The 14,060-nt window shown below is 44.6% G+C and overlaps 1 protein-coding gene across 1 annotated transcript; it reads left to right on the plus strand.

Moving 5' to 3' along the window:
* Positions 1-1,055: 1,055 nt before the first annotated feature.
* On the plus strand, positions 1,056-10,483 carry OTULINL (OTU deubiquitinase with linear linkage specificity like; the record flags this gene model as incomplete). The annotated part of the gene is made up of 7 exons (XM_084260631.1): positions 1,056-1,150; positions 1,259-1,290; positions 1,399-1,490; positions 5,180-5,329; positions 6,425-6,553; positions 8,849-9,121; positions 10,304-10,483. Exons 1-7 carry the CDS (start codon positions 1,071-1,073, stop codon positions 10,481-10,483), a joined length of 936 nt encoding a protein of 311 aa, XP_084116757.1. The 5' UTR covers positions 1,056-1,070.
* Between the last annotated feature and the right edge of the window lie 3,577 nt (positions 10,484-14,060).

Consider the following 14,060-nt stretch of genomic DNA (forward strand, 5'->3'; position numbering starts at 1 on the left):
GCAGAGAAAAAGCTGTGCTGAATGAGTAAATCCCTTGGCAGACTTGCTGGAGAAGGATCTTTTCAGCCTTCTCTAGGGATGCTGTGTTTAAAAGTTGAGTTCTCTTAAAGTTTTGTACTAAATCAATAAATAAGTTAATAATAGAGCAGCTGTTGATCATAAACTCTGGGAATTTCCTATACTCAAATTTCAGCCAGAGGATAAATTTCTCACTTAGGGAACGGACACTGCATTTGCCAACTATTTGGTCTCCAGGCCTTCTCTCAGTTCTAGGGTTTCTTATCAACAGGAGACAAACAAAACCTTCCCTAAGCCTCCTGGAATTGCCAAGACAGCAACAGAAACTTGGCTTATGTCTGTGAAGGACAATGACAGCACACCCCCTTTGTGATGATCTCCTGAGCTCTCTACCCAATTCCCAGGGAGGATTTTTCTCTGGAGTTTTAAATTGATTCCTTTAATTCTCTTGGCAGTTGTGTGGCACTTAGTTAGCTAATATTGCCTTATATGGTCCATTTGTAGACTACAACTCCCAGGATTCTCTGGTCTTTACAACCTTGACTTAATAGCAAAGCAATAGGAGAGCAAATCTTGGGACATGAGATCCTGAAGCAAAAATTGTTAGGGTTTGGTGGGTTGGGTCTTTTTTGGTCGTTGAACAGTTGCTTTGGTACCAGTCTTCCCATGACTCCGTTGTAACTAGGTATCTGGTCTGCATGGCACATGGGAAAGTTTGGAAGTGCCAGCCACGTGCGCCCCTAGAAACTTGAAACACTAAGTATATGTAGAGTATACGTATAAAGTATATAAAAATATACCACCCTCCTTTCACATTTCACATTGTGTGTTTCATCTGGAGTGGTATGATTTTTCTTGGATGATTTTTCTTCCTGTATGAAAACAAATAGAAACAAGTATTGCAAAACAGTGACAAGCGGGTTTGTGGTTTCTTTTCCCCTCCCCTCCCCTCTCTTTTTATCCCCATTTTAGGAAGGCATGAGGTGCGGTCCTGGACATCAGCCACCAAGCAATCCTTGTGTCTCATGTGGCAAAAAGTGAGAGTGCAGCTCATGCTCAGCATGTCTTTCCTCGTCGCTGTCTGTTGGTATTGCAGGCGGCTGTACAGCTGCTTAGCACAGCTCCTGAAAAGGTAGGGCTTCACTGGGCAGGCGTTAATCCTTCACGCCGCTGCTTATTTCAGTAAATATTGACTTTTGACAACTCCTCTTTGACACCTGTTTCATCATTTGGATTTCAGGTGGAGCATCTACCTGCAGAGAAAACTCATAAGTAACCTTTTTGTTGTTGTTCTGTGCCCGTTAATCCCCACCCACCACCGCCACCTCTTTGGGGCAGAGCAGCAGGAGGTAACTAACCTGTGAATTAATCTCGATTTAGGGAACCTCAGTGTGCTGACAGAAGTTGATCTGCTTGGTTACAGTGCAAGAGAATGGAAAGGAGAAACAAAGCAGGCCAAACACATGAGGGAGGTAAGAGTTATATTTTAATCTCTGCCTGAGGGTGAGGGTTGAAAGTACTTGGGGGAGCAACAGCACTCCAGTGCAAGCAGCTGCTGCAGCTACACTGACTGGCCAGATGAAAAGCAGAAGGACCACTGTGAGCATGGGTATAAACAAAGACTGGAGTAGAGCAGGTAAAAATGTAGCTTGGGTTTTAGTCTTGCATCTTCTCCAAACCCCTGCCCCTCCCCAGGGCACCAGCAGCCCATGCAGCAGCTTTCGCAGGAAAAATAATCCCCAGCCCAAATAACAAGGCTCTTAGGTGCTTTCTTTTGGCCGGCCTTCGATTTAAGGTAAAAACTCTCATTCCAGGCAGGAATGAAGCACGACACTCGTTTCTCCTCCACGCTCTGCAGCCCCATGTGACAGCAGCCGGTGCCTGGCACCCTCCCCAGCAGCCACCGAGGATGCCTCTCTGGCTGCGTCAGCCACAGCGGGGGGGCAGGACCTCACATCTGACCTATGCCAGGTTAGGTCTGGGCAAGGACTGGCATGCTGGAGGGTGGCCATCCCCTGCCTTTGCACAGTGCCCTTCTGCTCCAGCTCTGAGTCCCTGGGCTGCACGGCACTGCCACGGTGCTCCCTGGATGAGGCCCTACTGCATCAGCATCTCACCCTTCGCAAGGTGCTGCAAGCAGGAGGACACACGCTGCCTCATGCCACATGTAGCTAGGACTGATGAGCTACTAATCTCACAGCTGACGTCCTCATCATCCTCAGCACCTCGGTCAGATGCTGAGGGCTGGCCGGACAGCCCTGGGCTACACAGAGGGGACAGCTTCTGCTGCCCGTTGGCATCAGCTAATCCTTGGTGCTTCTCTTTTCCAATTCTCATTTGTTTGGGGGTTTTTTTTCTTCTGTAGTTTTTATTTCCTTCCATGCAAGGGGTTATTTTGGGTTGTTCTTTTACTTAATTTAATTCCCCCCCACCTTGTATCTTCTAGTTGCTAGCTGTGACTATCTTCATTATTACACTTCTCCCTGGATTTTTATTTTTCTTACCTTGCACCATTTTAGCTGAAATAGTTTCTTGTAGCTTAGTAAGTTTTCTTCCTAACTGTGAGTCGGGGTGCCAGAGTTGTGCTGCACTGAACCAGTCTTTGGGTCATGGATAGCTGACCTCCTGAGCCAAGGATCTGCTAAATTCCTGGTTCGCCAACACGAGATAACGCTGGTTTCTGTCAGTTTACTAACCTGCTCCTCAGCTGTGTACATTGAGCATATGTGTTCACACCCAATAGGCAGAAATGGCAGCTGCCCTTCCCACAAAAGGCAGATGTTATTGCACATGCAGTGGGCTGTTGGCAGCTCTATCTTGGTGGCTGTTTTTGGGGGCGATGTGTCAGAGGGCATGGTGGGAGCAGCAGTGCCCTCCCCGGGGTCCTGCGTGGCCAGTAGGTCTAGGGAGGTGATTGTGCCCCTGTACTTGGCATTGGTGAGGCTGCACCTCAAATACTGTGTCCAGTTCTGGGCCCCTCACTAAAAAAAGAACATCAAGGTCCTGGAGCATCTTCAGAGAAGGGTAACCAGGCTGGTGAAGGGGCTGGAGGGCAAATCATATGAGGAGCAGCTGAGGGAGCTGGCGATATTTAGTCTGGAGAAGAGGAGGCTGAGGGGAGACTTTATCACTGCCTACATTTACCTGAAAGGAGGTTGTAGAGAGGAGGGTGATGGTCTTTTCAGCCAGGTGACAGGAGATAGGACAGGGGGAAATGGCACAAAGCTGTGCCAGGGCAGGGTCAGTTTAGATGTTAGGAAAAAGTTCTTTGTTGAAAGAGTTGTCGGGATGTGGAACAGGCTGCCCAGGGAGGGGGTTGAGTCACCATCCCTGGGTGTGTTTAAAAGACGGGCAGATGAGGTACTTCAAGATATGGTTTAGTAGAGGACAGGTACGGTTGGACTCAATGATCTTAAAGGTCTTTTCCAACCTTGTGACTGTGATTCTGTGAACCTTTGTCTTGATACTGCATAGTGCACAGGATCTGCCTCAGAATGTTGCTTCGTAATTTCTGTTACTGTTCTCTGGAAGAGGAGCCAGCACGTGCTTACTGTCACATCCATGTAGGAACAACAAAGAAAAAAATGCTGCAACTGCATGCACCTTCAGAAAGGTCAACTCCATAACATGGGAAAGTATGTCAAAAAGACCCTGAAAGACACCAAAGTGACTTCAGTATTTGCTGTTGGTGTATCGGACATATCTATCGCTTTAGGTCGTGGTATTGGAATCACAGAGCAGATGCCTATCAGGAAGGACTTAGGAAAGGGGATAACGAACCTGATGAGACTGAAGAGCAGCATGAGGGAGCTGTGAGAAAAAAGAAGGTATTGTTCAAAAAGCTGGAGTCGTGTCCAAGTGATGGAACAGAGAAAGGATCTGACTTTGACAGATTAAATGAGGAAACACAGCAATGCCAGAAGAGCCCAGAACAGCACACAACAAGGCCAAAAGTGATTTGGAGGAACAAGTAACAGAAGATAGCAAAAACTCTTGATACATTTTCAAAGATGTAGTGGGCACAAGCCCTTCAGAAAAGCTGTGAGCCTGCCAGATGATCAGAGCTGAAAAGGAGACTCAGGAGTCTAGTGGACGGCTGGTTATATCTGGTAGACGTTATCACAGTAAAGAGCACATTTTAGGATGAGGTCTTGTGAGATCCTGAACCAGCTTAACGTGCTTGCTGTCCCCAAAAGGGGCAGTTCCTTCCTTGCCTTGACCCTCCTTTTTCCTTGCCCCATTCTAACAAAACACTGCCTCTCCCTTTCTTGTGCTGGCTCATACATCTTCTGCTGGATGTGGTTCATCAAGGTGGTGAGCCAACAGAGACACCTGAGCTCGTGGAAGCAGCGGGAAGCTTTGCCAGCAGGAAGGACCCCATAGACTTAAAACAGCCAAGGCAAAGCCAGGGTAGGGGAGACTGTGCAGCCAAAAGGTGTCAGGAGCAGCCAGGTGGTGGTGATGAGGAAGCAACCATGGTAAAAGGACCAGGAATTGTGACCATCTTCCTGTCCCCTTCAGGAAGCAAACTGTGAGACTGACGCAGCAGAGTCCTCCTTCTGGGTTAATTCTCTGCCACCTTATTGATTGGAATTGTTTCTCCAGGGGCTCGGATGGGAGCAGGAGGTAATGCAGATGAAATACAGGGAGTGTGTGGCTGGAAGAAGGGCCACCCGCTTCATCACAGAGCTGCCAGATCTGCGCAGGGTCGGGTCACCGCTGCATGAAGGGTTCGTGTCAGAGAAAGGGGATGTTTCTGCCAAAAGGAGTTTTCTCCAGACGCCTGTTCCCGCCCTTCTGCTCCACCCCACGTGGTAGCACAAGTCATGCAGTGATCAGGGTTAAAGCCATTATGGCAAAGAAGTCTTTGCTGACCTCTTCTGCACTGGTTGACCATGTGAATGTTTACACCAGCAACAGCGCAGAGTGGAGCACGTTGCTGGGTTTGGAAAGAGAGCAGAATCACTCTTAAGGGGCACTGCTAGTTTAAGGTGTTTACAAAAACTATGGTGCTTGACCATTTTTGTGTATATAAAATTTATAAATATCCTTGTTCTTGTTCCCCTGGCTCCTTTTTATGAGCAGTTTGGAATCGGGCTCCGATTCAACATAGTCTGAGATTTAAAATGTTTATGGGTATCTTCTTTGCTATTTTTTCTAGGCTTATGAAGACCTGTTTTGGAGCTATCGTATCAAATATCTGCGACAAGTCAGGAGGGACAACTATTCTGTGCTGAGAGCAGTGCTTTTCCAGATACTCAGCCAAGGCATTCCTTTTCCCTCATGGATGAAGGAGAGAGATATATTAAAGGTAAAAATTATTAAATGAACATGGTTCAGGTGACCTCTCACTGCAGAAAGGAAGCTTTTCTCAGTAGGAACATGGATGTGACTGCTGTGGAAGTAGAGGGGGCTCAGTATCAGAATTTAATGAGAAGGTTTTCAGACTCTTTGAACTACACTTGATTGAAAAAGTGTCCCCGATGTAAATGTACCAAAGTGAATGTGAATCTATACAGGGGTGGGGTGGTTAAATGTTACAGCCACCCTGCTAGATGTCACTCCTTCAACACAAAAGATGTGGCCTCACCTCAGGTACTGGGTGCACTTTGGGTGCCACAGTACAAGAGGGACACAAAACTGTTGGAGAGTGTCCAGAGGAGGGCAACGAGGATGGTGGAGGGTCTGGAGGGGAAGTCTTATGAGGAGAGGATGAAGTCCCTTGGTTTATTCAGCCTGGAGAAAAGGAGGTTGGGAGGAGACCTCATCATGGTCTGTGGCTTCCTGATGAGGGGGAGCGAAGGGCAGGCACCCATCTGCTCTCCTTGGTGACCAGTGATAGAACCCAAGGGAATGGCATGAAACTATGACAGAGGAGGTTTAGGCTGGATATTAGGAAGAGGCTCTTCACTGAGAGGGTGGTTGGGGAACAGGCTCCCCAGGGAAGGGGTCACAGTGCTTTGCTTGGGAGCTGCTAAGCATGTTGCTGGGCTCCAGGAGCTCCAGCAGAAGATAGCTGTGAGGAGGTAGGGAGCTATAGCTGCTGCACATGGGGATGTATGTGCAAATCGGAAGGTGTCCATAGTCCTAAAAACCTCACCAAGCTTGGATGTATCCAGCTTTTCCAGAGTGCTGGTTGCATACTTTGTTGAGAGCATATTTTCTTTTTTTTGGGGCTGGCCCTGTTTTAAAAGTTGCTTAAGGACTTGGCAGTCAAACGGAGGTTCCTTCTTAACATCTGAGTTGTTCTGAAGCAGATTCATATCTTTTGTTTGAACTGTACAACCAGAAGATAGAGCTACATCATAAATTAAAATGTGTTTAGACAAGTTTATATGACTTTATAATCTGCTTCTTGCTATGGTTATGATCTCGACTTAATTAACTGTTTTGTTTTGTTTCCCAGTTCCCTGAAAAGCTTTTGTATTCTCAAGGTTGCAACTGGATTCAGCAGTACAGTTTTGGGCCAGAGAGATACACAGGTCCCAATGTCTTTGGTAAACTGCGCAAATGTATGGAGGCATTAAAGGCCAATGTGAGTATTTAGGAGATGGTTGAGGGGAATAAAAGCACTGAGAAGTGGGTTGAGATGTTTTTGACAGTCAGCCTCCCTCCCAGGTTCAGGGAGCTGAGCTTCTGGCCAAGCCAGTGCCTCTCTGGCAGGGGTTCTATAAGGTTAAATCTGTGGGACCTCCCTGCAAGTTAGGGAGACCATTATCTCCACAGCTGTTACCCCAATTCTCTCTCTAGATGAGAGGGAACAATTTAACAGTGTATTTTCTGCTCAAGCTTTTGTCTTTCCTTTGCTTCGCTCTCCATGAAGTGTCGTATTTATTCAGTTTTACTATAATTTCTCTCTGTGACCTGAAGCATTTGGTTACAGAGACCTGTGCAGCCTCACTGACCCCTCTGCTCCATGTATCCAGATGGCCTGCATTCCCAGCCAGGAGTTTACATATTCAAATCTTGGGGAGTTTTAGTAGCCTGAAAGCCTGAAAAGGAGATTTTGAAAATCATCCTGGCAAGACCTTGCACCTTCCTTGAGCTCCTCTGGGGTTTCACTGTGTCTGTGGTTGTGTGACCTCTGCACTGTTCCCATTTGCCTCACCACAAGCTGTCCCCAGCACACCACCACCATCTCCTGTCCATCTTCCTCCTGCTGGGAATTTGCTTTGTATTGTCTCCTGGGTCAGTCATCGGGCGGACACTGGAATTTGCTGAACTCCAGGGTTTTGTCCAAGATTAGATTGAAAACCTTCTCTGAAGACATCCATTATCCAGTGTATCATATCTTAAACCATCATTTTTTAATTCTACAGTCCCCCTTACAGTTTTGGGATGCCTTGCCACAGCCACAACAGTTTCTTTTACTGGTATGCATTTATCCTAGTTCCTTTGCTGTGGCCACATGTATGCGAGCCACAACTCTGCATTTTGAAACTGTATAATATGTGATACCAGTTGTTACTTAAAGAAGAAGAAGCATTAATAATAAAAAGAGGGTATTAAAATAGAGAGCTGATCCTTGTCTGTTGCCTGCAACCTCTCTGTTCCCATCTTCTTGAGACCTGTGTGGTGGTTCTCAGGTGTAGTTATCATTTTGTTCTGTCACTCTTGGCATTTGCCAGCACTGGGCTGTTTGGCTTTTATTTTTACCTTGCTGTGGTTCTTTGTGAGCTGATGTTAGCCCCTTAGCATTTAAACTGGATGTTTTTACAGAAAAAAAAAAAAAGTTATAAGTCAGCATGGTGAGTAACTTCAGACAATTGGCAAGTTCTTACAGAGCAGCTGCACTATGCATTTTGCTGGTTCAGAGGAGGGACACGAAGATGATTAGAGGGCTGGAGCACCTCCCCTATGAAGAGAGGCTGGGGGAGCTGGGCTTGTTTAGCCTAGAGAAGAGAAGGCTGTGGGGGAACCTCATTGCAGCCTTTCCAGTACCTGAAGGGAACATACAAACAGGAGGGGAATCAACTTTTTAGAAGGGTAGACAATGGCAGGACAAGGGGAATGGATTGAAGCTAAAGGAGGGAAGGTTTAGATTAGATATTAGGGGGAAGTTTTTTATAGAGTGGTGAGGTGCTGGAACAGGCTGCCCAGAGAGGTGGTGGATGCTCTGTCCCTGGAAGTGTTCAAGGCCAGGTTGGATGAGGCCCTGGGCAGCCTTGTCTAGATCCAGGCCTAGAGGTTTGTGGCCCTGTCTGTGGAGGGGGGTTGGAACTCCTGGGTCCCTTCTGACCCAGAACATTCTGTGATTCTGTGATAAGGCACAAGGTCTAGCCCCCAACTTCCATTTTGTATTTAAAATACTCATTTCTGTTGTGTAAAGATGCTGTTTGGCCAGTGAGATGGTTTTTTGCCTGTTTTCACTAACAGGGTTCTCTGCTGCCTGTCCCAGCTCCATTGTCATTTTGTGGGCTGCTGCCTGCAGATGCTGCTGGGCCTGGGCTGTGTTGGTTAGCAGGTGCATTACCCTTAGGACAGGCTGCTCACTTCAATAGTAGAGTCCTCATGAAAAAGGGCATTAGGGTTCATCTGCTTGGTCTCATTTTTAACCTTTAAGGAGAGTCTTCAGGAAGGCATGAGGTGATGGGGCAATCTGTATTTCCCCCATGGAGTATTCATGGGCCAGTTAGATTTTTTTGGTGTTAATTCAGAGTTTATGACCACTTCAACATACAGATGATACAAGCACAGAATTAACTGAAGTTCACGTGGCTCCCAGTCACTGAGCATCATTGTGAAGCCTGGCAATTGTTCCTGTGTTGGAATCTTCATGTTAAAAAGAATTCCTAATAATTTGATTAATATTCTTCTGTGTGCTTTCCAGTGGGCTGAAATAAGTGCTACTAAAGATCATGAAGAAAGAGGAAACCTGTGTAATACGCTCTTTTCAGATGAGAGCAAGGAGCACAAATTGTATGAAGCCATAAAATTCATCATGCTCTACGAAGTTGTCGAAGCCTACGAGCAGATAAAGAACAGGGAAGAACCTGTACATAACCTCTTCAGCCTTCTCCTTGCTCGTGATTCTTCATCTGACCCTTTGAGTTTCATGATGAATCATCTGAACTCTATAGGTGACTCTATTTGCCTAGACCAGGTAATGATATCAATGACATATAAATCATAAATGTTACTCCATCTCTGACGTGATTAATGACTGTATCATCCATGATAGCTGGTCTTTTTTTTTTTTTTCTTCTTCTTCTTTTGGAATGTAGGGAAGTGGACTGGGGACAGGAACTCATCTTCCAGGGTAAAACCTGTACCAGAGTAAAACAAGGTGGACAGAGATTTTGTTTTGCTGAGCCAGAAATAAATGCTGCAAGCTATCAGTGAGATAGGGTTTTGAGCAGCAATACCTGTGATATGTAAAATAATCTTAGATTATGCAGACTTGACATGTTGTTTCACTCTTCCTATTTGTTCCAACATGGCAAACCCTCTATCATCACTCTACTTTTTCTCCTCTCGTTGGTTCCCATTAGATCTAATGTCTGTTAGGAGCAGGCAATGAGGATGCCATTAATTGTTCACCTTTATATGTAGAGAATTTTTTTTTCAATTTTAGATTCAGTGAGGACTTAAGTGCTGACAGCTGAGCTGCATACTGCCACTCTGCAAACAGCTTCACTTCCCAATGGGTGAAATTATTTTGTATAACCAATTTCAGTTACCAAGTCCAGTGTGAGAGGTTGCAGTCACCTGCAGGAGCAGTTTGATTGTACCTGGACACGTTCTGCTCTGTCTGTCTGTGCCCAAGGACATGAACTTTTCCAAAGCATTTTTCCAGCTTACACAGTCCTTTGTAAGAAGACGTGTCAATGAAGATGGCAGTTCTCAAGTCTCATATACATGCAGTACAAGGAATTTTCTTTTTTTTTCCCTTTTGCTATTCGCTCTCTCATGTAGCAAGTGCTCACAAGGTGGCAGGCTTCCTGTTTTCCAAGGTGCATCAGTCTTCCAGCAGCAGATGCTCCCCACTACACTGTGCCAGCTGGCTTGTGAAGCAGCTTACATATTGTGTCAGGACGGAGAGGGATGTTCCCAAATTGTCAAGTGCTAACTAGAACCTCCCTTCCATGTGAAAGAGCAATGGAAGGACCGATGGGACACTGAGGATATCCTCAAACATCTGTTTTTCTTATGTCAATTGCAAAAGGGCCCCTTTTATTCCTTGTCTGCTGTTTTGAAGTTGGGTGGCTTGCATTGCCTTGGCTTGTCTTTGGGTTAGTTTTCTAAGTTTAGAAATAAATGTCTTACATCCTTCTTTTATCTTCAGGTTGAACTGTTTCTTCTTGGATACCTACTTGAAGTAAAGATAAGAGTTTACAGACTGCATAGGTTTAATACTGAAGAATTTCAAGTGAACTATCCAGATGAATACCGAAGGGAATGGAATGAGATTTCTCTCCTGACTGAGGATGACCGCTACTACCACATCCCTCTTTTCAGATTGTGAAGGACCAATGACTTCTTTTCTTCCCTTTGTGTAACATACTGAGTGACCAGTTCCAGCGAATTAGGTATCTAATTGGCAGCAGCAAGATTCTGAGAATGCTTGTTAATGATTACAAAATGATTTATGGGTTTATTGTATAGATACTTCGCTTTCCCATTACAGCTCAATTCACCACCAGCCAGCTATACAAACCATAAAATATTTGGTTATACTGTCTGGGTGGATGGGGGGGAAATGTTATGTTTGAGTGTTGTCAGATGAAAAAGACCAGATTGTGTGACACACCAGGCAAAGGTAACCCTGCATTTTCCATTGCTAGCCTAAGGGTTTGCCATGACATCTCCAGATGGGTTAAAATTATGTTCCTAAAGCAGTTACTGCCCTTTCCTGGTCTGTCTCTAGCTAGGGAGGATGAATCACAGAGGAAGCAACTCCCAGGGTCCCGCAGTTTACACTCTTGGCTATTAAACTTGGGTTGACTTGGGGCTACCTGAGATGGGAGGATGCCGTATGAGGCTGTGTAGCTGCTTCAAATCACATGTGACTTCCCCTATTGCTGGACCACCTTCCTCCAGGGATGGACAGAGCAACCAGCTGCAGACTGTATTTACCTTAGACACATGAAATTATGCTGTCTGCACTCAGTGCTGGTATCTGAAAGTGAAGAAGTCTTAAACAGGGCGGTGAGAAAACCCCAATGGAAAAGAATACTGTGCCAGGTGAGTGGAAGATGTTCTTTATAAGTGAGGAAAGTACACAAGCTTTCCCAAACCTAAGAAGAACAATATTAATTAATAAGTAGCACACAACAGAGTTCAACCCAGTAACTGTCGATGGGTTTTGTCCACTTGTAAATCCTGTAGGAGCCAATTTCATCATTACTTGCCAAGTAATATCAAGCTTTACTTTGCAAATCATCTGAAAGCCATGCACAGAATGCATTCACAAACACTGCCTTTTCAGAAAATACAGATTTTCTATGCATTATGTGCACTTAGCAGTGCGTTTACATCTTATATTCTCTGTATATATATTAAAAACTTCACATAGGATTGCTATCTTTCGTTTAGACTTCAGTGTTTGAAGAAGTCTGTCCGGGACAACTAAACAAGATTGACTTTATTATGTGGAACATTTTGCCCAGTTCTGGTTTTTTGAAGGATCAATTGTGGTTTGACTGTTTCTAAAACAGAAGGGTTTAATTTGAAAATACAATAAAATACTAAAGTGATCCGGGAGACCTTGAAAAATATTTGTGAAAAACTCAGCATCCCATAAGCATGTGGTTATATCGATAAAGAAAGCAGGAGTTTATGAGAAAGCAAAGCCTTGCCTTTTCTTGCTGCTAGAGCTGTGGGGACAGGCAGGCTTGTTTTCAACTCCTGCCGGAGAAAATACAAGCTGGTAACAACAACTTGAATAGAACCTGACATCCTAAAGCACTTGCCCGAGGTAACTAAGCGGTAATGCTTGGAGTGCACGGAGACTGCTGGGTTCCTTTGTGTACAGGAGAGCAATTTTATCCCTTACAGTCCTTTCATTTGTATGTATGTGTATATATATTTATGAACACAAACACCTGAGTTCTGTATTATAACAGTTTTTTCTTCTTCTGAGTTCAGCTTTGTTCAACAATTTGTAGCTTTTAATTAAGAAGGCTTGATTACCTGTCATAATTTCATCTCATCCAAACCTGCATATCAGGAACTTTATTTATTAAAAGAAACATTTTCACTGAACTTGCTTGCCTGCTTTAGATTTGGTTCTGCTCTGCATGGGGAAATTTTGTAATGCCTGAGAATGGGGTATCACTATCTATTTTGCATCAACAGTAACCTTTACAGCTGTCAGTAAAGTTGTCTATATTTTATTCTTGTTCTGGTGCAAGCAGACATACCAAAAGAAAAAAAAAAAAGGATGTAATTTTCTGGGGTGCTTTTTAGTGGTTTGCTTATTATTTATGAGTAGGAATACAAAAGCATTAGAAGTGTTAAACTGTCAAAATGTACATTTTTGTAATCTTGAGCATATTAAGAGAAGGGGGCTAATAAAGGTCTAACACAGACAGTGGAGTTTATCTCGCTACCTTGGATGTTTGCATCTAAACCAGGTGACCTTGGGCTCTCTGCCTTGTCTGCGGAGGGCAGCAGCATGGTCAGTCAGAGGAGGGGGGCTCTGGAAGGGGCTGGTTCTCCTCACTGATTAGCGGGAGCTGTCAGTCACCAGCATAAATCCCTCTGCTCTACATGTCTGAAGTTAGGGGAGATTAATTTTGTCCCAAGAATCCAGAAAGGACATGTTGGAACATCTGCTGGCTTCTCAGGCATCGGAGGTGCTAGTGGAATCGCGACAGGAACAGAAGTGAAGGAAGAGGAACTTCAGGTGAGGGCAGTTGCCGAGTCTCAGCGGTAAATGTGGAGAGCGCTGTACGCAGCAACTTAAGAAACACAGAGGCAGGCTTGAGGCTCCACTGAGTTTTAATTGGGTTCTCTGACTATGTATTTTACAGATGTACAAAGCAAAGATATGTATTTTTTGCATATAAAGAAATACATGTGTATTCATAAAAGAAAAAAAGCATTAAAAAGAAAATAATCCTCAATAAAGTGCATCTGGAAATGACAGGCGCTGCAGCATCTTTTCCAGTCAGTGGCACAGACAGGTTGCTGTGCAAATCTGGAGCACGTGGGGTTCCATGTGAACATAAGGAGAAACTTTTTCACCCTGAGGGTGGCAGAGCACTGGCACAGGCTGCCCAGAGAGGTTGTGGAGTCTCCTTCTCTGGAGACATTCAAGACTTACTTGGATGCGTTCCTGTGTGATGTAGTCTAGGTGATCCTGCTCTGGCAGGGGGGTTGGACTAGATGATCTCCAGAGGTCCCTTTCAACTCCCAGTGTTCTGTGATTCTGTGAAATCCAGAAGCACACAGTCATTACCAAGTTTTGTTTAAATGTGGTGCTGCAGGCAGCTAAAGTTTCAAGTCAGGATGTGTTTGTTACTCCTTGCTGCAAGGGTAGCAGGAAAAAGAAAACATATTGAAACTGTTGAAAATGCGTGTTAAGAATGTAACAGAGCAGCTGAACACATTTCTCTATTATAATGGGGGAAAAGACCTTGGTTTTAAATGTCTTTCTTTTTTAAAATTTGTATCTCAAAAAATGTATGAACCACGATTCATTTCTCATTTTAAGTCCAAAGCAAAACACTGGCAATCTTGCTGCTCCTACCCTAATACTGAACTTGCTTCTTGACTAGGTTGTGGCTGCCAAGTTGAAGCACATTAAACATTGCCCAGTGTAGTTGTTTGTTGCCAGCAAGTCTACCCGCTTAGCTTGAGTTTAATGTCTAACAAATAATGTTCAAAAGCAATGTGCAATTTGCCTAAAGGGGAGATTGATGGTATATGTATGATTGCAAATTAGCTTAGTTCTCCAAAAAGATGCGTCTTTTGAGACCACTGAAAATGCCTGTATAGCAGGGTTTTGCCAGTACCCGGATTTCATTCTTCCTCTATACTTGAGCAGCATTACAGCAGTCTCACCTCTGACCCTGTTATGTTAGTGTCATTATAGCACT

Source organism: Gallinula chloropus (genome assembly GCF_964237585.1).
Source record: "Gallinula chloropus genome assembly, chromosome: 2".
In the NCBI taxonomy this organism is placed as follows: Eukaryota; Metazoa; Chordata; class Aves; order Gruiformes; family Rallidae; genus Gallinula; species Gallinula chloropus.